Source organism: Battus philenor, unplaced genomic scaffold (genome assembly GCF_028537555.1).
Source record: "Battus philenor isolate CCGP_79_NKW_IND1 unplaced genomic scaffold, ilBatPhil1.0.hap1 SCAF_24, whole genome shotgun sequence".
NCBI classification, from domain to species: domain Eukaryota; kingdom Metazoa; phylum Arthropoda; class Insecta; order Lepidoptera; family Papilionidae; genus Battus; species Battus philenor.
This window is the reverse complement of record NW_027181687.1, coordinates 1,230,723-1,257,403: the sequence shown is the minus strand read 5'-3', so window position 1 is coordinate 1,257,403 and position 26,681 is coordinate 1,230,723. Positions and strand designations below refer to the sequence as shown.

The 26,681-nt window shown below is 34.5% G+C and overlaps 1 protein-coding gene across 1 annotated transcript; it reads right to left on the bottom strand.

Annotated features, from left to right (window-relative positions):
* On the bottom strand, positions 1-25,479 carry LOC137924473 (O-acyltransferase like protein-like). The gene is made up of 15 exons (XM_068767857.1): positions 25,123-25,479; positions 24,373-24,394; positions 17,308-17,502; positions 14,871-15,085; positions 13,272-13,483; positions 12,906-12,991; positions 12,557-12,738; positions 10,500-10,648; positions 8,966-9,134; positions 6,600-6,793; positions 5,496-5,649; positions 5,249-5,414; positions 3,904-4,046; positions 888-997; positions 1-100 (listed from the first exon to the last, which is right to left on the bottom strand). Exons 1-15 carry the CDS (start codon positions 25,477-25,479, stop codon positions 1-3), a joined length of 2,454 nt encoding a protein of 817 aa, XP_068623958.1.
* Between the last annotated feature and the right edge of the window lie 1,202 nt (positions 25,480-26,681).

Sequence of the window (26,681 nt, the reverse complement as noted above, 5' to 3'; positions counted from 1 at the left end):
TTACTCTTCCTTTTTGTAACAAGAAATAGATGAACTCGTATCATTATTCTTTACAATTCCAATACCTTTACTGTCATCCACGAAGCCTTTATTTTGTCTCCTAAAAACAGTTTCACATAAATAGTTTTAATCTTTTATAACTTAATGACATTATTGACTAATTTGATGGTTCGTAAAATAAAATACGTTCTTTAAAAATCATCATATACGACGAAAAATCTTGTCCACAATTGCCACTGGATTCACGAACGATATGCCTCTTTCACTGTCACTTCATAAGCAAAACTTCGAGATATGCTCTATCGAGCCGTTTTGAGATTTCTTCCCGAAATCTCAAAAAGGTTTTCAAATGTCCTTCTTTTTTTTTATTGGCCTCCTATCTGGTGTGGGACAGGGACTTTTGTTTTCATTTATTTAATTTTTCACAATCTTTTTTTATTTTCGCTCTCTTCATTTGTGCATCCTATGTTTTTTCATTCGGTGTTCATAGAAAAATAGCATAGTTTAACAGAGAAAATAACACCGTACATACATTTTTTTTTCATGTAACAAAACAATAGATTTGAAATATTTGTACTAATTATATATATCTGTGTGTGTGTGTGTGTGTGTGTGCGCGCGCGCGCGTGCGTGCGTGTGTGTATGCGAGCGTGTGCGTGTGAGTGTGCGTGTATGCGTGTGCGTGTATGCGTGTGCGTGTGCGCGTGTGTTCGTGTGAGCGTGTGTGCGTTTGTGCGTGTGCGCGTGTGCGCGTGTGCGCGTGTGCGCGTGTGCGTGTACGCATAACGTACGTGCGTTAATCGCTAGAGCGTTTGATTATACGAGTACTTGATAATAGTTGTTTTAAGTCGATGCTCAATCATCAGCAGCACCAGGATTTAACTTACCGCGACGTCAATAACAACTTCACCAAATTGTTCAGAGGTGCTTCAACGAAGAGGAAAAAGAACAAACTCATCATTGTAGCAAGTGTGTAGGTACCTAAGAGTTTTTCTGTCTGCAATGAAATTTAAAGTACATTATACATTAATAAATGCCTAAAGTCAATATTACTGAAATAAACACAATAAAACCAATAAATAAATTTAAAAAACTTTTAAGTTAAACGGTTTTTTGATACCCATATTGTGGTGGTTGTGAAAAAATATGTACCTAGTCCGCCATATTGGAACGGCGTCCATCTTGAATTTTAAATTTTGAAATAATCATCGTGTTTTACTAGTGTAGCTTTGTCATTTGATACCCATATTGAGGTGGTTAAGGAAAAATATGTAATCCGCCATTTTGTATCGGCGGCCATCTTAGATTTATAATGTTATTGATTTTATTATATTGTATTGTCATCAAAATTAAATGTGTGTACCAAATTTCAGATCAATTTGACAACGCGAAGGTGCTTAAATTTCAATTTCTAATTTTGACCCAAATAAATAAACAAATAAATTCTGTACGGGTCGAACTAAATAAAACCGTTTAAAAATAGGATTCATTGTAATGATAAAAATCCTGCCTTAGATATCTGTTCACTGTTTATTTTTAACATGTCTCCTACTACGTGGACCCCTCATACTCCTTTCTATTGTGGGACAGGGACTTTTTTTATATTTAATAATTTATTCATGTAATATATTTATTTTCGCGCTCTTCTATCGTTCATCCTATGATCTTTCATTTCTTTATTTTCTTTATCTTTGCAATTGTTCTTTCTTTTCCTTTCATATCCATTTTTCCTTTTATCCGATACCATTCTTTCTTCTCCTCGTACCTTAAATATTACAATTTCTTTGTTTTTATTCTATATCACATTTTGGATCTATTCTATATATACATTTATATATGTATAATTTTATTTAATTGCCTTTTTTTACACTTCTATTTACAATTTTTTATTAGTTTTAGCTCAACACCTGTTCACTGTTAACTTAAAAATATTTTCTTGATACTTGAAAAATAAAATACATTGACAAGAAACAATACCATACACTTCTGCATAGTATTAACAGCCTGCTAATTATTTACTGCAACTTAACCCTTAGTAGCCTGATTTACGAAAGTGATTTTTTTTAATATCACTGTGATTGCTTGAGGGTCTAGATGAATGGAAAGATTTTTTTTTAATTTCGTTGGAAAGAATATTATACAACAGTAAAATACGTACAGACAACCTATAAAAAAACTAATAGTAATGTGAACATTCGGTTTAAAAGATTGGTATCAAAATTGAAACTCTAGGTTATTAATAGTTAAGATTGTAGGTAACCGAATATAATTCCACAAGACACGTAGTGATATACAGGTTGATTGATTATAATTGTTAAAGCTGTAAAGAAGTGAATATATAGTTATTTGACATCAAAATCACCCTTTATAAAATTATCTAGCTCTGAAATATGTTACATTAATTTATATTTTTAATTACAATGCCACAAGTCAATAACTTCTAGCAGTTCAAAGTCTGCAAGAACAGGTAGTGTAAAATAATTAATATTTATATGTGGTAATCAGCATTTTAAATAAGAAAAGGACCAATATTTAGCCACTTCCGCACATGCAGTGGTAGTCGTGCAATGAAATGCACCGCTCGCCAGCCCGCTGGTAACGGACACGTGTTTCACCCCTCCACGGGGCATCTTCAGGAGTTATGTTACACCGATTAGTGCCAAACACAGAGTCATCAGTCACTAATCACGTGTTGGGTAATTTGGCGCTGGCGGTTGTGTGATTCGCATTGTTTGCCGCATACACATTTATCAGCGGGGTGGCGGGCGGTGCATTTCATTGCACGACTACACTGCATGTGCGGAAGTGGCTAAATATTGGTCCTTTTCTTACTTAAGATAGACTTCCGCGAGGTAACGCCTGATTCCGTTAAATATTTAAGCATTTAAAATACTTTTGTTTATTTATTACATATATCATACGTTATTCTTATATTGTTATTATTTCTGAAACTATCGATTTTTGAATAGACTAAGTATATATATTTTATTAATTGACAGCAAATGTATAATACATTTGGCGCTTTTAAGTTTTTATAGCACTATAAAATATACTCTATTTAAGAACAATTATTAAATATATTTTGAAAAAATACGGAATATTTTAGATTTGAAAATTTTAAACATACACCAATACCTCACTTTGCGTCGTGGTTATGTTCCAAAAAACCACGACGCAAATTGAAACGCCGCAAAGTGAGTTAAGATTTTCTATAGCAAACCATGTAAAGATCGAAGATAGGTTCCAGAGTCACGAAAATACTACTTTTTTTAAAAGAAAATTTAACAAAGTAAACATTTAAAAAACAAAAATAATATAACTCTGCCAATAAATAAATCGGAATAATATTTACCTTTTTTGGAACCAGAAACAACACGTAAAAATTTATATAAATTTATTGTTCTCTTTTAAAAAAGAACAACACACGACGTAATTGAAACTGAACTCTTAAAATTAGCAAAACAAAGTGAAAATAAAACTGTATTAAAATTACGTTGATTTTTAATTAGAAAGGGAATCACCGAGTTTTGATGGCATGGCGCAATTAGAAACAAAAGTGTTGCCATCTTTTAGAAAAAAAAAGAAATAAAAAAAAATAGACTCGAACCCAAAACAACGCAACCTCAAAAATCTAACGACGCACAGTGAAAATTAGTACTATTTAAGCAGCGACGCAACTTCGAAAAAAACGCAAAACGAAACGACGCATAGCGAAGTATTGGTGTATAATAAAGACGATGAATGCCTTGTGTATCTATATATTTATATATATATATATATATATATATATATATATATATATAGATACACAAAGCATTATATGCAATGTAATTACAGATGTATGTGCAACAAATCGATATAAAAATGCGGTTAGATTAAAATGTATGTGTAATGTTCACTTACGAAAACGTAACCGTTGTAGCTGATTGAGGTCCTGGAAGAGAGCCACGTGTAAATGATGACGACAGAGTGTATCATGTAGACACCGTAGGAGAGCTTGCTGGGCATTATGAACAGGGAACACGAGAGGAATTCGTTGACGAGCGCTGCGATCAAAAACGTATTATGTACTGAGCACGAATCTTTTTTTGCGACATACAGCGCCATCTATTATCTCGTTCTTTAATTACTTATTATAATGTCATAGATTTTATATATTAAGGGATTGTACTGTATTGAGGACTAGCAAGCGAAACATTACTATGTTTCGCTTGCTAGTCCTCAATACAGTGCTAGTAAGTACAACAAGGTAGACAAACATATTATGAAATCAGACTTCTGACGATTCCTGTTCAGAATTTATGGGAGAGACCGATAAAAACAAAAACGCGACTGAAATTGTTTTCTCAGACGCGGACGCGTTTGGAACACGTTCAAAACTTTAAGTTAAAGTTTACTATGAATTAATTTTAGTTTTTATGAAATTTAAACTTTTCTGACATTTTCCTATAGTAAATCAAACTGAGTACTCATTCAAATATTACATTTTTTTATGTAAAGATAAAACTAAAATTCATTTATTCGAAAATTTTAATTTTTTATTCTACTCTGCTTCGTAAGATGTTGTAGTTGTGGAAAGGAAGCAGGAAGAAACTTCACAACAACACATCCTTTAATAAAGTTTAATAAAGATTTATACATATACTCTTTATTAAGATATAGTCTAAATGAAATCAAAATAAGCGACATCACTGCTAAAGATTCTTGTCATTAAAATATTCGTTCATTGAATAATAAGCCTTTTCCGTCAATTTACTTTTAATATGCGTTTAGAATTTTGTAAATGACAGTCCAATATTGTTTTGCGTAATTTAATTCATAAATCTAATTTCATTTACAAATGAATTATTGAATCGAAACTTTCGTACAGTCAGCTTTTCACGGTGCCTTGTAAATGCACTATGGACGTTCTCTGCAACATATTACCATAAATATATTGTGAGGCCACTGTAAGAATATTGACCTCTTTAAGTCGTAAATAGCTTGGATATATCTCTTTTGTAAAACAAATATATTTTCAATATCTTCACCCCTGCCCCAAATCATCAATCCTTAACACATAACACTGAAAAAATAACTAAAACATACTATCCTAGCAAAATCAATACAGTGAGATCTTAATAACATTTTGCTTCTATCAAACTGTTGCATCTTCCAACATTTTCTTGTCGTACATATAGATGAAAAGTAGTGGAAAATATTTGTAATTAATTGACCTTCGAGCTTGATCAAATTCAGAGGTACTCACGTAAAGATCCACTCTCACAGGCGATGATCAACGCACTGATGATGCCAGCGCAGACTAATTTGTGCATCACCAAAAATAGCGCTGACATTAAATTCTCATTCACTTGTATAAACATAAGCGATATCCCTAAAGCAAGAGATGTTACTAGAGCAATGGTAAATCGTTTCTGAAAAATATCAAAGAAGTTGACGATGAGCCGACTTGGTCCAAAGACAATGCAGTAGTACACTACATTTTTTTATATTACCTTAAAGTAAGGTTGATAAAATGCTGTTATTCCATATATGTTCATTACATAGCCAACTGCCAATCCCACTAGATAAGATATGGCTCTGTAACGCGTTCCCATATAAAAAGATAAATAGAAAGGATCCTTGGTGATTCTAAGTTTCTCAAGCATACTGTAATAAATAATAAAATTAATTACATATATATATATATCTTTGCTACCACTGCAGAGGACTGAGACTTGCGAACGTAGGTCGCGGGTTTGATTCCTGTGATAAAGTCTTATATATAATTCACATTTTGCGCATTAATCATATAGGATTTCCACTGTTCACAAAGAAGTTTCCAGAAGCGAATAAACAGAAGCGTCCTCTGCGTACAATAATACTGCACTGCGATCGCCAACCAGCCTGCCATGCGTGGCGATTATGGTACATCTCTATCTTTTGGTGAGGCCTATACATTGCAAGCGGCGTCTATGGGCTGAAACGATGACGTATTTAAAGTGTGAGTGGCGACCAGGTACAAGCAGGCCCCTACCAGGTTTATAGATGAGATAGCCAAGGTTGCCAGATGATGATGATTTAAGTCAGAAAAGGACCAATATTTAGCCACTCCCGCACATGCAGTGGTAGTCGTGCAACAAAGTGCACCGCCCGCCAGCCCGCTGCGGCAAACAATGCGAATCACACAACTGCCACCGTCAAATCACTCAATACGTGTTTCACCCCTCCACGGGGCATCTTCAGGAGTTATATTACACCGATTAGTGCCAAACACAGAGTCAATGATTTAACAAACCTACAAATAGTATAAATATAAGTATAAAACATCGAAACTGTTTCTTATACATTACATAGTCATGTTGCCGCCTATAATAGCGTGATGAAGCAAATAATTTTGAAACACAATAGAGAATAGCTTCAATATTTACCGAAAAACGTCTGACTGTACCTCTAGCCAATTATAACCAAGGTATATTTGAAATAACAGTGAATAGGTACCTATTTGGAAAGCATGTACCATCGTAGGCTTGGTCAGCGCTTAAGATCAGGATGTCAAATACTTTGAACTAGGCTTATAATGAATAATAATATTAGATTTCTTTGGATGGCAAACTTACTTAAACCCAAATGAAGCCTTTAAAATATACGTGTTGTTGTATGCAAACCGGCCGAGTATGATCATACTGAGTATGGTGAGTATTGAGAAACACCCGATAGCCAGACGTCGACTCCTCTGATGCACCCAGTACAACACCGCTGCGACGACAGTCAAATGGAAGTCACAAAAGATATACCAAGTAACAGGATTGCACTGAAAATTTATAAGTATACTTATAGTTTAGGACAGTGATTCCCAAAGTGGTCTATATCGACCCCTAGGGGTCTATGACAACCTGCAAGGGGTCTACGTCAGCGAAAAAAACTTTGGGGGTCCATGAAATGAAAATGGGGACCCACGATAGTGGATCTCAACACATGCACTGATAGTACCTATTTACTTACATCATACTATCTTATTATATCAAAACATTTACATTATTTATAAAAGTACCTATGAAGTAAAAAATTTATTAATTATATAAATATATAAATATATAAATTAACATTTGTTTTTACTTTAAGCTTTTAACACTAAACTTCACTACAGTTAGAAATTTACAGGAAATCTATATCAGGTAAGTAGGGGGTCTACTCAACACGGAAAAACTTGGCAAGGGGTCTACGACACAAAAAAGTTTGGGGAACACTGGTTTAGGAGGTCACATGCGTACATCGTCCTAACAGAGAAAAAAATTAGTGTAGTGTCAGTGTCTGTGAATGATCTATATACGAGAAAGGTCAAAATGTCTGTATGAGAGTTATGTGTTTCACTCTCATCAAAAGTTAGTTCTCCTTATCTTAAAGCAGAGTGGGTATTATCTTAACAATTTTTCATTTTAATCTACTTTGTAATTTCTAAAATTATTACATTACTAAAATTTTAAAATCCAGTGTCTCACGTTTTTCCATAAAGCGAAGTTTTTTTTTCTTAAAAACTTGTTAATAGTTGCACTTATTAAAAAAATTCAGAAAATTTTTGACAGCCAGTATTATCTTATGTAATGATACGGAGTCTGTTTATTGAGTATTGTAAAAGTCTCACCTTCCGCTATTAAAATAGAATTTATAAGCATTGTTTGGATATTCCTATAGGAATATTTAAATTTACTCTCAATGTCAAAGTGATTTTCGAAATTCCAGTATTAATCTCGAATTCGAAGTACTTACTTTTCAATGTAAGGTTACTTACTTTAGAAGTTTTGGTAGCAACTTTCAAAGTTCTATAGTTACTTTAGAAGTTAGTGTGGTAGCTTTCGAAATTTCAATAGCTACTCTCGATAACGAAGTACTAACATCTAAGTGTAAATTTGTCACTTTAGAAATTCTAGTAGTAACTTTAGTAGTTTCATTAACTACTTCCAATGTCAATGTACTAAATATCAAAGTAAGGTTAGTTACTTTAAAGCTAGAGTAGTAATCCTAAATATAACTTTTAAAGTTTTAGTGTTTACTTTTGAGATTGAAGGACTATCTTTCAATGTTAGGGTAGCAGCTTTAAAAGTTTGAGTACTTTTGATATTTTATTATTTACTGTTGCAATGGGTGTATCAACTCTCAGAGTTGGAACATTTACTTTAGAAATTTTAATGATAACTTTTGAAGTTTTAGTATTTACTTTTGAAATTATAGAACTATCTCTCAATGTTAGGGTAGCTACTTTAAAAGTTTGAGTAGTAACTTTTGAAATTTTAGTGTTTACTGTTGAAATCGATGTACTCATGTTTCAAAGTTGATGTCTCAAAGTTGGAACAGTTAATTTAGAAATTTTAATGATAACTTTTGAAGTTCTAGTATTTACTTTTGAAATTATAGAACTATCTCTCAATGTTAGGGTAGCTACTTTAAAAGTTTGAGTAGTAACTTTTGAAATTTTAGTGTTTACTGTTGAAATCGATGTACTCATGTTTCAAAGTTGATGTCTCAAAGTTGGAACAGTTAATTTAGAAATTTTAATGATAACTTTTGAAGTTCTAGTATTTACTTTTGAAATTATAGAACTATCTCTCAATGTTAGGGTAGCTACTTTAAAAGTTTGAGTAGTAACTTTTGAAATTTTAGTGTTTACTGTTGAAATCGATGTACTCATGTTTCAAAGTTGATGTCTCAAAGTTGGAACAGTTAATTTAGAAATTTTAATGATAACTTTTGAAGTTCTAGTATTTACTTTTGAAATTATAGAACTATCTCTCAATGTTAGGGTAGCTACTTTAAAAGTTTGAGCAGTAACTTTTGAAATTTTAGTATTTACTGTTGAAATCGAAGTAATAACTCTCAATGTTAGGGCTAAAGAAGAAAGTTGATAAATTTCAGTATTTACCCACGAAGGAAAATTTTAGTTAAAATCGAGCCATATGGGCAACACTTTATCAAAACTTCTACTCACGTATTCGTAGCTACTAATAATGTTCCCTATCATCAGTATTCCAACCCACCAGCTCTGAACGCATGCGTTTCGCTCGTACTTCATGAACTTTGTACACATCACGCCACAGCCGGTGTCAGGTAAGATGAACACAATGATTATCGCAGTTGCCATGTACCACCACAACAATCTGGAATCAGATCAATCTGAAGTCAATTCCAGGTTCCTACAATTCCAAGAATCTTTGCTTTTCGTAATTATAATGGTTCAGATTAATAATTATAACATTATCGGCCAAAAAATAATCATTGTACCTACATATTAAACCATTTTTATTTTTGTCAGGTCATTTAAAATTTAAACTACATAACACAAGATCATTGCATACGAAAATCTGGTTGAATTGCATCCCCATTATGCTTTTACGCATTAATGTCAAATAATCTGTAATTTCAATTTAACTTCTGATTTTTAAAACTAGATGGCGTTCAGAATAGAACTTCAGGTAATGCCGATAGATGGCGTCAAAGCCAATTGTTGGCCACGCAATATAGTTTTGCAACGGCAATCGTGTGTTAACAATGCGCAATTGTAATGAATAAGGAATGAACTTTTTTTTCAGAAATTACTTATTAATTAAAACAATTCAATTCTACTCTGTATCCATTCTGTATATATGGGGTGGGGATATGTGTTACATATACTTCCAGAATTTGCCAGTGCCTGAAGTGAATTAAATGAAAAAAACAAAGAGGACACATGTTGCAAAGCATTTGTGATACCTAAGCAGCAGTAGACAAATGTGTGCTCGTAAAAATTTCTAACCTTGTCTCACTTGATATCAAACTTAAACAAAATATATAATACACATCCCCACCAGGGACGACCAATCCACAGCAAGAAAGTCTCATCAGCAGCATGTCTTTTTAGTTTATTTATTTGAAGCCATCATTTTTGTCTACATCAACCGCTAAACAGTGATCAACAAATAAAATGTCGGTATGAGGAGATGATAATGTTACCAGGATTGCGAAACCTGGATACGGTTATACAATTTTGTTTTTAGAGCTCTGAGCTCTGACCCATAGATGTATAATTTCCCTTTTAACTGCTTCACTGCCAGTGTATTGAACACTGGCGTCAATCAGAAGGCATCTTTAGTTTTTGTTGTTTATTTGTTTAAAAATGATTCAAATGTTATTATTAAAGTACCACTTGCATGTATAAGGTAATTAAAATTAAAAATAACATCACGCGCCGGCGGGAGACCGGCACTACGAAAGGAAGACTCTCTTTCAGAGCCGCGTTTTTTATCAATATATTATCTTAGCTTTTTGCTCATGTGACCTAATAAAAAAAATTATAAAAGATAACCATAAAACAATAGTTCGCCAAGGATAGAACGAAAAGATAGAACATATAAGCATAGTGCTGATACGTTAGCATGTTACTTCGCGCGATGCCGGCACCGTACTGGCTCATAAAAGTTAGTAGGTAGATATCTCGCGCCGGCGCGAGACCGGCAGCTATGGTGTTAAATCGAGTTTGTACCTACCTGAAGTATCTCTTCAAGATCAGCGTTGTAAGACTCCGGAATGATCCATCGCCATCAAAGTTCCTCGCGAAAAGGAGTCCGGACATTACGAAGAACGCTTCAACAGCTAGCACTAGGAATTCAACAAACGGCTTGTAGCGTTGATATCGCTGGAACATGAAAGAATAATAAAAATTATATGTAATAACTTCTATGTCTATTTATGTATGCATTTGGAAAATTAAGACCAATCAAGCATTACGATTATGGTACATCGCCACATAGATATCTTTAAGAGGGTTTATACAGTGGGATTAAAAGACGCCATATTAATATTGCAAACTAACAACGTCTATATAACCTTACTTAGCACAGTGGATCAAAACCATGGTATGACTTAAGACTGTTTTTGGTCTTTTCACTTCTTTAATGCTAAATAATCAAAAAAAATTCATAAAAATGATATTTTTTTATAGTTTCGATTTAATTATCTCCTCAATAAGCAACTATAGGCAAACATTTACAGTGCATTCGTGTATTATAGTATCCAGGGTGTAACGTATGTAAGGTTTCAAAGGTAGATCGATTTGAACTTAACAGTAATTTACTTCTTTTGACCCGGCTCCATACAAAAAAAAACATATATGATTTTGCCTAAACTGCCAGGTTTACGAAAAAAATGTATAGAACAACTTAGAATAAAATTTATTAGGTCTATCGATAGGCATTAAAATAAACACATTTAAAAAACTTTTAAATTAAACGGTTCTTTGATACCCGTATTGTGGTGGTTGTGGAAAAATATGTACCTAGTCCGCCATATTGGAACGGCGTCCATCTTGAATTTCAAATTTTGACAAAATCATTGTGTTTTACTAGTGTAGCCCTTTCATTCGATACCCACATTGAGGGGGTTAAGGAAAAATATGTAATCCGCCATTTTGTATCGGCGGCCATCATAGATTTATAATGTTATTGATTTTATTATATTGTATTGTCATCTAAATTAAATATGTGTACCAAATTTCAGATCAATCTGACAACGGGAAGGTGCTTAAATTTCAATTTCTAATTTTGTCCCAAACAAATAAATTCCGTACGGGTCGAACTAAATAAAATCGTTTAAAAAGTGAAAAAGACTAAAAACAGTCCTAAGTCCACCCTACCATTTTTTGGTTTTCATCGACGACTTTAACACGTTCTCTGCCAACGTGGTCAGTGTTCGCCGTCAATAAAGTTTCCCTTTAGGCCTATTAAAACAACATAAATCTTAAAATTTCCTAAATTGTTTTTTGCTTATGTGTTTTTATCTTTTACTCGAATGTTACTTGGTTGGTTATAACGAAAGTGAATTGGAGCCATTATATATGGATGATTTTTTCGAAAAATTCTTTGAATGATATTTGTTATCAAACGGTTTTATTTAGTTCGACCCGTACGGAATTTATTTGTTTGGGTCAAAATAAAAAATTGAAATTTAAGCAACTTCTCGTTGTCAGATTGATCTGAAATTTGGTACACACATTTAATTTAGAGGACTATACAATATAATAAAATCAATAACATTATAAATCTAAGATGGCCGCCGATACAAAATGGCGGATTATATATTTTTCCTTAACCCCCTCAATATGGGTATCAAATGAAAGGGATACACTAGTAAAACACGATGATTATGTCAAAATTTAAAATTCAAGATGAACGCCGTTCCAATATGGCGGACTAGGTACATATTTTTCCACAACCACCACAATATGGGTATCAAAAAACCGTTTAACTTAAAAGTTTTTTAAATGTATTTATTTTTTTTCTAAGTTTTTAAATTTTTCAAAAACCTACTTGACATGGAAAAGCTAGAGGGCCACGCGGGTTAATTAATATGAGATTTAGTTTCACAGCACTGCCCAACGGCCTGTAAGAACGAAACGAAAACTCGCAAAACGCGGTCATCAATGGCTGACGCGGCTTGAACTGAAAGTCTATATGACAACCATCATTGACCGACACGGCCAGGACAGTGAATTGCGTTTTATTCTCGGCATAGAACGTGTTAAAAAGAAAAAAACGTAGCTCTTTACCATTTCAAAATCCAGACCGTTTTGTAATGTTAAACCCATCGCGTAGGTCGCCGTGTGCAGAAAAACGATCATAAAAGACGAAAGAAATCTGATGCCATGTAAGCTGTTCAGGTCATTCTTGCGCACCTCCAGCAAGTCCTTCGCGTTCCGTTTTAGACAGAAACATTTGATGACATCCATCGCTGTAAAGAAGACAGGTTTATTCGAAACGATCACTGGAGTTTAGGTAACAGAAGATTATAGATTAGATTTTTAACAGAAGAATTGGAAAAGAAGAAACTATGATAACAAAAACAAGGACAAAAATAAATAAAATTGTGATGCTAAACGCGAAGGAAGAGAAACTTACCAAAAGAATGAGAATGTGGTATCTGCTGTCTTGAGATATATTTTGTGCTTAATACCACGATCGCCACCACCAGAGCAGCGGCAATTCTAACAACACAAGACATTAAAGCTTAGTGTCGATCTGAGGGTATTTTTGATCATTTTTTTAATCTAAGAGAGAAATACATTCAAAAATGCTAGCGAACGAACTATATCTACCCTACAGCCCTGGATTTTAAAGGCATTTCTATTGATCTATATCTGACTATATCTAAAGAAGTAACTGCATTTAAGATTTGCCAGTTGCCAAAGAAGATACAAGAAAATCAGAAATCGTTTCCCGCATACTAATTAGGAAGAACTTTCATTTAAGAAAAACATTACTTACAGGACTATAACAAATCCATCAACTTGATTCTTCGCGTCTCCAACGGCCTCGCAGCTCTCTATGTTAACTTCCGCAAACGGCTGCAGACTACCCAGGTGGCTGTGCTCCAGCAAAGTTCGCACGAAATTCTGCACGGACTTCACCTGGCAGCTGTGCGGCACACATACGCCCCAGAACAGCTCATTGAACTTCTGATTCAATGCGGTCTTCGACTGCATTTGAAACGTATATTTATTATTACTATAAAAATATGACAGTCATTTACATCGCTATTATTAGCCTATGTTCATCTACTGCTATACTACATCATGTGTGTTTTCCTGTTCCTTATCTATTAACTTAGAGTTGCTGTTCTGTGATCGTCCATCTAAGAGAGTGTCATACAACTCTTTGGGCGATATACGGCCAAACGGTCTTTTCCTCCTCCCTCCTCTTCTCCTCCAAAGTACGGGAAACCTGAATAATGTTATGGTACAGTGACAACACTGTACTATGACACAGCCTTGACAAGTAAAGTAAATATAAAGCCAAAAAGTTTAGCCAAAGTTGAAAACAAATATAAATTGAGATAAGAACAAAAATTTAAAATTGTAAATCGTTGTAAGACTAAAATGTGGCGAAGAAAGAGAGATGATGTGTGTAAAAATTGTGAATAAAAGAAAATTTTAATTTAAGAAATAGGATACAACGGAACAAAGTGTGAAGGACGTAAGGAGAGAATGCTAATAAAAACATAACAGAAAAAGTCCCTAATATAGCTATAATATATAAAGAATGATAGGCTACCAAAACGGGGGCCATTTAAAAAAAAACGCAGCCTTAGATTTGCCGCATTGGAAATCTTTAGTCGGAAATCTAGTATCGCTTGCGGTCTTCGTATAGTGACACAGGTCACATTAGCGCAGCAAAAAATATTCTTACTCATCATTCTATGCAACATGAGATGCTTCTTCTCAAAACCCGTTAATTACATTATACTATTCGCCCCAGTCTCTCTATGTTTTATACTCTTGATAGAGTTGGCCACGAGGATCATTGAAACGGCTTTTTTGACGTCACCTGGTATTTCTCTCTATTGGAAGCACTTCAAGTTAGAGCCCCGGAAGGTTCTTGAATAGCGACCATGAGTCGGAAGACGCGGCATGAGTACCCACCCTTCCCACCACCACCACCACCACTAGGGTGAACTGACGATATAGTTTTGGAGAAGTCTATGCCTTGCTGTAGGCGTCCTTTGGCTGAAAAGAAGAAGATGAAATCCATATGCACGGATTTCAGAGACAATTCTCAAGGGATTCAACCATGATTAATACCCTGGATAACAGATACTCCATAGTGTCATCTAACTTGACCAAGGTATATCTAAACTCCAGAGTGAGTAATAATAAAATACAGAATGTTAAGTACAGATATAAATGTTGACAGACGATCTTGTTACAATAATCGTAAGACGCTGTATATATACCGCTTCCTTCTGGTTCTAAAGGATATCTATGTTGGAAATCTATGTCCTGCTGTGGTCTGCTTTCATCTGAGATGCTACACAAATAAATAGTATCGTATCTACAGTGAGTATACAGAAGTTAGCAGTTAGCTTACACGAATGTATTCTTCTGTTGGAGAGTAAGGGTCAATGTCCTTGGTGGATAAGTTGACAGACTTGTCAGGGAGCAGAATGACGTTTGCCAAGCAGTACTGCGTGCGAAACGGAGGGCTTGCAGCTCCGACCCTCTCACTCAGGCACTGGTCGAAGGTTTTGAAGTGGTACTTGGAGCCGTAGAGATACCCTGCTGGCAGCTGTGTACTGTCCCACACTGGAAGATTACCATTACATTATGATATTGCGGACAGCTGGCATTGCGCAGACCGGCCTTATGTGAAGCTCTTCCCCTGCGCCCCGTACCTAGAGCGCCTGCGCCGAGCGTGCATACGCGGAACCCCACCCCACGTCCCACGCCCCGATATCTGCCCCACACGTGCGCAGGTCCTAGTAAAGGAAAGTAGGGACCGAGGTGCCGTAACCAACGGCACTCTCTCTGTAGGCGGAAAGGATACTAGGGAAGAATTCTTCTCATACTGCAAGGAAATAATTAAAAAAGTGATACAAGAAAATAAAAATTAAAGAAAATAAGAAAAATTTTAAATAGACAATAAGGAAAAATGTGATAAAATGTAACTCAAAATGTGATAAAAATGTAAACGAAAAGAGATAAAGATAAAATGTAACATGTAATGAGGGAGGAATGAAAGGTCACAGAGTAAAAGGGAAAGATAGCAAAAATGTGGCATGAAAGAATAGATTGAAAGAATATGTGAAGAACGAAAGGAGAGTAACCAACGGCACTCTCTCTGTAGGCGGAAAGGATACTAGGGAAGAATTCCTCTCATACTGCAAAAATTAAAGAAAATTTTAAATAGACAATACGAAAAAATGTAATAAAAGGTAACTCAAATTGTGATAAAAATGTAAACAAAAAGAAATAAAGATAACATGTAATGAAAGGTCACAGTAAAAGGGAAAGATAACAGAAATGTGGCACGAAAGAATAGATTGAAAGAATATGTGAAGAACGAAAGGAGAGAATGGAAATAATAAATAATTATGTGAAAAAATAAATTGCCCGTAAAGTCCCTGTCCCACCAAAGATAGGGGTACGAGAGGCCCCCAATAGCGGGGGCCATAAAAAAAAGGCACTCTCTCGAGCACGGTACCTCGAAGCATTGTATAGTTAGTCTTATAATTAGTTTGATCACGCCAGACGCAATGTCAGGTCATAAATGAGTAAGTTGATACTGGCTGTCATTCCCAACTCGGATCGATATCCAATGATATCTAACTCCGAGGACTCTTTCAGGGGAGCGGCCGTAAACAACGATTCCTCTCCCTCTTATGTTAATTAAACACTTCTTGGAGGAACACAACTTTTATTAAGTTATTAATTATAAGTTTTACAATTGTCTCAACCTCGCTGAGTCGCCATCTTGGTGAGCGCCCCCTTGCCATGAAACATCCAAGTCTATCCCTCATATTTGTCTATACGAGTATTACGTTCATATACATACACGACACTCCCTGTCCCCCCTTCTTAATTCGATATAATGACTAAAGTAAAAGAAGAAGGTCTAGAAAAATTCTTTTCAAAAATAGTATATATAAATTTTTAACAAAATCTCTTTAGTTGTACTATTCGCATCAGGTTAGTTTTGCTGACATTAAAAATATTGCATTTTAAAAATGGAACCAAAATTGGTGAAGCATTATTTCAAGTTACTTTTACTTGTTTTATTTTAAGTAAAAATGAATGATCCAATGAAGAAATTGCATACTTTTTAAAAAAATATATATTTTTTAAATTTTTGTGACGATAATAGTAGTATAAAGTTGGTGTACCCGCGTTTTATCAGACACATTAAACCCAAGAGTTTGTATTCAGAAATATATAAAATAAAAAAAATATTACAGCTCATGTAGTTAAAAAACGTTAAAGTTAAAAATATTTTTTATTATTATTACTATCCTCCTCCTGCTCCTCTGCTTGATGTGATACTGTCATCAAAAAGTAAGGTCAATTTGTTTATAAAAATTAAATTCTTTAATAATTCTTCCAAATCAATTTCTTCCCCTTCATAGTAATCCCCGTCCGCTAAAACACCCTTCTGCCAACGCTTTTTAGTCCACATAAGAGACCAAATACTCTTTTTTCGATGTAACCTTCTCATTCTTATCAAAATGTCCTCGCATTGACCTTTTGAGTTTGTTGCATAGTCAGAAATCGCACGGAGCCAAATCAGACGAATACGGTGGTTGGGGAAACATGAGTCGACTTTTTGATGCTTTTTTACAGACACAAAACATGCTTCAAAATGGGTTGGGCAGAGCCAAATTATATTCCAACCTTTGAAAAATAGACGCTTAGCAAATGTTATAGACATACCTACTAACCTAGAAAAAAAATACCTGCCTATCTAATGCCTGGGAGCTTAAAATACCAATTGCACTACAATTTTTGATCACAATAAATATATAAGTACTTACTCCAAGTTGCCCAAAGCGTTGCATTTTTAACATTGTGAATAGTTTGTAGGATCTGATCCAAGCACGGCTTTTCTTCCGCAGGCCAAGAATGGGATTGTAGTCCGTCGATCAGAACGTCGAAATGAGTGTCAAAGCCGCTTTTCTGTTTTTTGGTAATCGTACCTGGTTTTGCTGCATCTCGAGCTGCATTTCGTCCTAATAATTAAATATAAACATCAATTAATAACACATTTCTTTTTCAGTTGTGTTTTAGACTGTTCTTCTGCTGATGTTTTCATGTCTAAATCGATCTCCAAAGTAAGAAAAGGAACAATATTTCGCCACTTCCGCACATGCAGTGGTAGTCGTGCAATAAAATGCACTCCCCGCCAGCCCGCTGATAAATGCGTATGCGGCAAACAATGCGAATCACACAACCGCCACCGCCAAATCACTCAACACGTGTTTCGCCCCTCCACGGGGCATCTTCTGGAGTTATGTTACATCGATTAGTGCGAAATACAGAGTCCATTAAATATTTGAATCGATCTCCATTGCTCTTTGGGTGAAATTGAGTCTTTTTATGAGGTCTGTCGTAATTGACCACGTCTTAGGTCCGTATGTCAACACTAGTAACACATATTGGTCATAGACCTTCGTTTTCAAACACAGCGGTATTTTGTAGAAGATGTTTCGTAGTATCCTGAACACTGTTCAACGTAGTTAGATTCAACGATTGATCTCTTTCTCAAATTTAGATAGGGCTTACGTGCACCAAAGCTTGTGTACCAAAGTGTGTATTACACTTTATTTTAGTTATATTTTAACTTTTTCATGTTCATAACTTTATTAACATTAAAGAAAATGTAATTCTCACCAATAAACAAAAGAATCACAATCACGCCTATCTTCATAATATTATTAATGTAAATGACAATGAATTTTCTGTGACACTTTCTTATATAGACATTAGAAACTGTATTAATTATCTCATTGTCGCGATATATCATTTAGAATAAAATTAATTTGCCTACATTACAATTTGGCTTACATACATCTAATGATGCGTCGCGGATATTAATGTGATATACTTCAATATTAGATAACATGACTAAGCTAATGTAACACATATAAATCTTTTCAATCCACTCACACACTCGTATCTCAAATCAAGGTTTCAATTTCTTCATGATACACATGAGAGGTCTTTGAGATCATCAGATAATCTGGAATTAAAAATACAGGAGCATTCTTCCTCGTTTATGGCCAAATCTTTCACCACACAGGCCGTTCGATTGTGGAATGATTTACCGCTGAATATAAGACGTGCTAACTCACTACCTATTTTCAAGAAAATTGTTAAGAACCATTTACTAGACCTATAATTATCTATCTCTTAGTTCATTTGTTTTTCTTCTTGCTTCTTTCTGATGCAAGTGCGATCGAACCAATACTGATCGAAGTCAGTCAGATGTTTTTATTTATTATTGTATTATATTTATAATATGTATTAAACCTTTTTTATTTTAAGTATATATGTTATATACGTATGTATGTATGTTTATGTACATTTATGTTCATTTGTTAGTATGTATTTTTTTTTGCACACGTGAACTACCCTTTATAAGTACTTTTATCTTTTCCTTACTATGGTTGTCTGTAAGAGATTGCCTTGTGTAATAAGACCGCCCATTGTACTTTTCTGTATATTATTGTATCTGTATATTATGTATCTTATCGTGTACAATAAAGAATATTAAATAAATAAAATAAAATAAATCTTAATTGTAACCTTCTAATTATTTGGGAATTTATTTTGGATTTTTCTATAAATTTTGAGTAAAGTTGTAACATACATCTAAAAATTTACCCCCACCAATGCTTTGGCAGATTCAATCTACATCATCACATCTGCCGATAAACGTTCACAGCAAAACTTTTCCATTATTGTAATGGCTCCGGTTTTAGCTCTCGTTCCTCCTGGTTTGGGAATCAAGGACTTTACAAGTTTATTAAATATTTTTTTGATCTTTCATCCTTTACAATCTCTTATATTACTATTTCTGTATGTCCCTCATAATTTTCATTTTTCTTCACATACATATCGTCTCCCGTTCATCACTTTTCTTCTCTCTTCTCCATTTCTTATTTATCTTTCTCCTTTCGTTCTTCACAATTTCATTCATTCATCACATTTCGATCTGTCGCATATCTTATTTCCCATATCTACATTCCTTGTCAAATTTGGTTCTTATTACAGCATCTCTAATCTTATTTTCTTTATTAACAATTATTAATTTTAAATTTACTGACGATAATTATGCTTTATTTTATTTATTTATTTAAATTGCATTGATAATTGACTTGATATTTTATAAAAAAAAATTTGTTCTTGTTGACGGGCTTTACCCGATTCTTTATAATCTCTTTATGTCCTTAGTTTTACTTCTATCGATGGTTTAAGGCATCACTTCTTTGTAGAACTTTGGGAATGTACAGCGGCATAAATCGTCGCCCATAAGTGAAGCGACACTTTTCTCTACTATTTTCCTACCTATTTACTTTTTTTTTTAACGGCTCCGCTAATCTTAGGTGGGACAAGGTCTTTATTGGCAATTTAATTTTTTTCACATAATTTTTTATTTTCATTCTCTACTTTTATTCTTCACATAATCTTTGATTCTATTCTTTTATGCCACAATTCTGCTTTCTTTCACTTTTGCTCTGTGTCCTTTCATTCCTCCCTCATTACTTGTTACATTTTATCTTTTTTCTTTCATTTACATTTTTATCACACTTTATATCACATTTGAGTTACATTATATCACCTTTTCCTACCTATTTTCACCTGGACATCGACCACAGCAAGTTTTAGGCTCTCCAGCGACTTCTCGTGAACTTGGCTATTTTATCGGATCAAATAGCAGCCTTACCCAAGCCTCATCTATCGGCTCCAGACCAGGACTGCTTGGAAGAAGATTGCAACTTCCGTATTTCGTGACGTTCTATGCTGCGCTTGTCAGATCCCTGCAACCATCTATTCTGCACGGTAAATGGCCTTCCCACTGTCACATCCACTTGCCAATCCGCTGTATTAGGTTGATTACGTTCGTTCGTAAACGTATCTCCTCGTTTCTATCTCGTAGATATATCCCGAGCATAGCCCTCCGAACGGCCAGAAGAATGAGGTCAGATGTGACAGACTACGTTTCTATTATGTAGAATTCCAATGCTAACATAAAACATTAGTTGCAGACTTTAGTCTTTATACATATATACGGTAAAAGAATAGTATCAGGTTTAGAGGTTAAGGAAGGCGATATTCCTTATCAGCTTTTGGTAAAGATGGTGAACGACTATTACCCTTAGAGAGGCGAGTTTCCCAATCACTCTGACAAGTGAAAGATCACACTTGGTTGTAAACTTTTGTCTTAACCTATTGATGGACTGTAAAGAAGATTTTTTTTAGTTTCCCGAACGCTGTCCAGCCAAAGTACATGAGAGGATTGGCCTGTTTCTCACAATTCCGGTTGTAAAAAATGATAGAGGAAAATAACATCGCGTTATCACCTTAACTAAAGGTTAAACAAGAGGGAGATCGCCAGATCTATCTAGAGTATTATAAACCTGTAGTGTTCTGGTGAGGAGACAACAAAAGTGGGGAGATGAATGAAAAGATTAGAAAAAAATGAAAGGTATGAATGGATTTCTGAAGAATTAAATATGATAAACGGCGTTGAGAATAATAATAGATAAGAACGCAAATACGATGATATTCCATGTATTCAAGACAGAGGAAAAACTAGAAGCGTCCAAAAACGATGGACGTATAAAGAAAAAAAAAGATCTTTCTGGAACGCTGTAGAAGGATTATCGGAACAATATTAAAAGTAAATAAAGCCAATAGAATAGAGATAAACATTGTTTAAAAACTGTGAAGAACCAAAATAAAAATTTTAATATAGATATGTGTAATAGTAAATGATAATAAAATGATGGATACAAAATATAATTTAAATAAATATAAAAATCGTAAAACTGATTAATCCAAAAAGGGGAGCGTAGGGATAACCAAATTTCCTGATTTCTTTTGTTAACGTAAGGTTTATCAAGAAGAAAGAACAAAACCTCTCTAAGTTGGACTTACTTAGTTTGTCAGAGATTCATGTACGAGTGAATAACTTGAAGAATCGAGCCTGCAGAGGTTTTTTGGCTCCCTTTTTTAAGGGCCTTTCATTCTACCTGCTTTATGTGGAACAAGAATGTTACAATTTCAGGTAATATTTTTTTCATTTTGTTTATTTATTTATCTTTCTTCTACCATTCTTCACAATGTCTTTAATTCATTTTTTCCCATCTACATTCCTACTTACATTTGGATTTTATAACGACACCTTTTTAACAGTTTTAGTTTACAATTTTTATATATCAGGGAGATCATAAAGTAAATTCACTTTCTTAGCTTAAATTCACATGACTACATTTTGAACAAGTTTTAATTTCTAATCAACAATATATTCACCTTTGTTATAAACAATTTTTTGCCATCTAGTATACAAATCAATGTCGGAGTGGTAAAAATAAAACAGTTTTTCTGTAAAATATTTCGACAGAAACGGCATTATTTGATTGATATGCTATTTAGTTTGGTTACATTACCAAATTGGTTGACCACGGCACAGTCGTTGGTGTGGAGGGCTCCTTGGAACAAGAAATTTCAACAATTACGTTTTTTATCTCTCATTCCCTCTATTGTATTTGGGACAGGGATCTTATTTACCATTTATTCTTTTCATTGTTACTAATATCTCTTCCTTCTGCTCTTTAATCCTTCACAATTTCTAGTTCTATATTTCTCTTTCTATCATTAACAATTCTTTAATGGAATCAGGCGCTACCTTGTGGAAGTCCATCCTAAGTAAGGAAAGGACCAATATTTAGTCACTTCCGCACATGCAGTGGTAGTCGTTCAACAAAGTGCATCGTCCGCAAGCCCAAACGTTTAGTCACCCTGTATTTGGCACTAATCGGTGTAACATAACTCCTGAAGATGCCCCGTGGAGGGGTGAAACACGTGTTGAGTGATTTAACGGTGGTAATTGTATAATTCGCATTGTTTGCCGCATACGCATTTATCAGCGGGCTGGCGGGCGATGCACTTTGTTGCACGACTACCACTGCATGTGCGGAAGTGGCTAAATATTGGTCCTTTTCTTAATTAACAATTCTTACTCGCCTCTCTTCCTTTGCCACGTTCTTTGATATCGTTTATTTCATGAATTACGTTCCAAATTGATTGACTTTTTTTTTAAACTGCACTAAAAAGTTGAGTGAAAATTTAGTTTAAATATCCTTAAAACTTTCAGTCAACCATAACATTCTTGCATTGCAAACATGTATATACCAAGGCAATGTGCCAGCGATAGAAGTAATACCGTCAACCGTATATAATACACCGTATTATTTATAATCTGTATTACGTTTATGCGTAATAAAACCGGTTATTGCAATTAATTTCGCAGTTGTTATTTTAACTTTAATTTAAAACCGTTTCAAACTACATTAAAACATATGCATAATTATTCTTAATAATAATTAAATAATATATACTCTATTATCTCGTATTAAAAATGAATTACATTTTCTCACGTGAAACGATTTAAGTTATTTAAAATCCACATCATGTGCAGGAGACTGTGAAATATATAAACAAATCATGAAAAATAAGGTTCTGTCTTCTTGGTCGTCTTTGTACCAGAAAGCTAAATAAGTATCAATTGTTAACTCAAGCCGAGGTCCACTGTAGGAGGTCCCTTACGCCGGGTCACTTGAACCTACCAATCCGATAAAATAACAGAGGGATTCGAGTATGAGGAAAGTACCATTGCACAAATATTGATAAAACAATAATATAGTTCCAATAAAAAACACAGAGAGTGGTCACTCGAATAACCGAAGCGTTCGGATCTCTCAATAAAATGTTACGCTTTTATTTCAATATAAGAGAACTCGAATATATTTTTACTGTAGAAACAAATCAACTTGAACATATTAAATATATCAGACTAACATTAAACTTTAATAAAATGCTTGAGGTATTTCCTCCGATGTATATAATCATAAACTATTTTTAGTTACTGATCTATAAGCCTCTTAAACAAGTGAAAGTTTTTGTTTAAAAAGCATGTTATAGTATTACAGAATTTCTTATAGAAGAATAAACAAGTATATTGAATATTTAATGGAATCAGGGGTTACCTCGCGGAAGTCCATCCTAAGTAAGAAAAGGACCAATATTTAGCCACTTCCGCACATGCAGTGGAAGTCGTGCAAAAAAGTGCACCGCCCGCCAGTGACTCACACTCAGTGTTTGGCACTAATCGGTTTAACATAACTCCTGAAGATGCTCCGTGGAGGGGTAAAACACGTGTTGAGTAATTTGGCGGTGGCGGTAGTGTGATTCGCATTGTTTGCCACATATGCATTTATCAGCGGGCTGGCGGGTGGTGCACTTTTTACACGACTACCACTGCATGTGCGGAAGTGGCTAAATATTGGTCCTTTTCTTACTAAGTATATTCATTTTAACACAGGCTATATACATGGATTTCTAATAGGAGCATCGGCTTTTGACAATTTTAACAAAGTTATCTGCTGTTATATGTGACCTGCCATCTGCCACTCCGACCAATATTTTAAATAAGTCATTTCACAAGGCTTCGGTACAGAGACAGGTTCAATGACCCTCACCATCCACGCGGCTCAGGGGCTAAAGAGCGAGGCGGTCAGATAGACACCCTCGGGCTATATAACAGAGCCCATCACGCGGTAGCAATATCACGTTACACACGTGCGTGTATTGCACGGACGAGACTCAAGATGCGATCGCAAGATTTATCGATGTAAATACGAAAAACGACACACAGATGCTTGTGTACAACCTGAGAATATAAATATGGAGTAGGGATCAGGTATTGGTCGCAGTAAAAAATAAAATGAAAAAAAAAAGAAATTATTAAATGTAAAATCAAAGGCACTGAAACTAATGTCTGTCGAAATAGATATATGTACCATAAAGTTTTTTACCAATATATTCATGTCGCTCTATCTAATAACACAAAACATTTGCATTATATATCGAATGGGTTTTTACAAGATGAGTAAAATATCTTAAGGCTTCTTCTTCATTTAGCCTTCGCATAAATGTTTAAAATTAATTATAGACATGGATTAACAAGGATATTTTCGATGAAAGAAGCACTCGTTCGTGATATAAATATAATAAAAAAACTCTTTTTTAGATGAAGTATCAGCGTTCCGAAACAGTGGTAGCTTACTAAATATAATGTTAAAATAATTGACAATTTAAGCGCGTTTAAATTCCGAAAAGTATATTCTGTTTTTGAATTTGATCATAAAGTTTTTCATCTTTATAACTGGCTGGTGATAAGATTGAACAAGAAGTTATCAAGGTCATTATGTTTGAATTTCGAAATAAGAAGTTGCAATCTCTATAGCGGTTGAATTTAATTAATGAAAAGAAACTCTACTACGACGCATAGCTATTAAAAACACGTGTTTCTTAAATAATCCAGTCCATGTTAGATTGAAAAATACCAATCGTCCTTCAAAGTTATATTGTTAGTTTTATAAAACAAGACGTATCAGTAAGTCAGGCGTATTGACACGTGAATATGCAAATGTGATTAAACGTTTGATAAAAATAAAACAATTCATAAAATCTTCACACTTTAATACGATAAATTACATTTTACCTTTGGCAGATGCAATCACAACAGAAATTCAGTCAAGTTCACGGCTAAATTTTTACATCACCTCAGTTGTTGATTCGTAGACCATTTCGTCTGTGTTGTCAAGGTTCAACTCTTCAACCAGATCATCGTACAGGTCTCTCGTGCTGGGATTGTGTACGTTCATCAGCTGTCCAATCCCATCAATGGCCTTTTCTATATTTTCCAAGAATGTTCCGTTCCCCAACTCCTCAGCGCCGACCAGACGCTCCCTGAGGAAGTTGTTCCCGAAGTTCTCGAAGATCACCTGGTCATTCTCAATGTTCTCCTCGCAGCAACGGTGGAAGAAGAGATGCACGACCGGTCTGCCGTAGACGCAACTCAGTACAATGAATAGAACAAGGGAGACGAGAACGCAAAACGCTAGAAACCTCCACCACATTTTGGTGGCAACATCTTAACTTGACGATTGTTCGCATGTGGCGGCCGGACCGTTGGCGCTGGAGCCACTAATGAGAGATCGGTAAACGCGCGTGATATCGATTGTTGTGGTACGTCAATCGGCGCAGACAAACGAGCGTTTTCACGGCGTTTTTTTGACGTTCATTTTGCTCTATAACTGAATTTCCAATCACGTTTTATCTCAAATTCCTTCATTAATAATTTTGTATATACAAAATGTGTGGGTGTATATACTTATATATATATGTATGTTTATATATATAAACGTATTAAGGTCTTTATTTATCCACTATATTTACTTGTTAATGGCGAAATTAATACGTTGTGGACATTTATATTAATCAACAAGATGGTGTCGAGATAAAATAGTCATTTGTATAAATATTGATTACATTTATGTATGTGTGTGTGTATATATATATATATATATCTAATATATAAAATTCTCGTATCACGGTGTTCGAACTTGAACTCCTCTGAAACGGCTTGACCGATTTTTACCAAATTTTATATGCGTATTTAGTAGGTCTGAGAATCGGCTACTATCTATTTTTCATACCCCTAAGTGATAAGGGTTGTTCAACCTTAAAATTTTTTTTTGACGAAATTTTTTGTTTTTATTTTTTTATGACACAACATACAAAAATACATACAACCTTAAATTTTCACCCCTCTACGATCAACCCTTATTTTTAAATTGAAAATTAAAAATATTTTTTTGCAAAACAACGTTTGCGGGATCAGCTAGTATATATATATATATATATATTTGTTAGCTGAGTAATATAACGTCTTCTTTTTCTGTCAGCCGTTGGATGCCCACTGCAAGGCATAGGCCTCCCCAAAGATTTCTGTGATGACCGGTCCTGCGTTGCCTGTCTTCAGCGACTTGCCGAGAACTTAACTATGTCGTCGGACTACTTATTGGGGGCATATCCACGCCGCGTCTATAGGCTAGTGGTCGCCAGTCGAAAACATTTCGGCCCGAACTTCTATAACATAAATAATTCATTATTAATAAATATCTCGTGGTTTGCGTTATATAACTTCTATGAATTAAAAACTATACTTTTTGTACAACAACAGTTGCTCTTCACCAATATAATTTTACAATGACCACGTCAATAATTAGCTACCTGAGTGAGCATCAACAACATATAATCCCACATTTTAACACCGGTG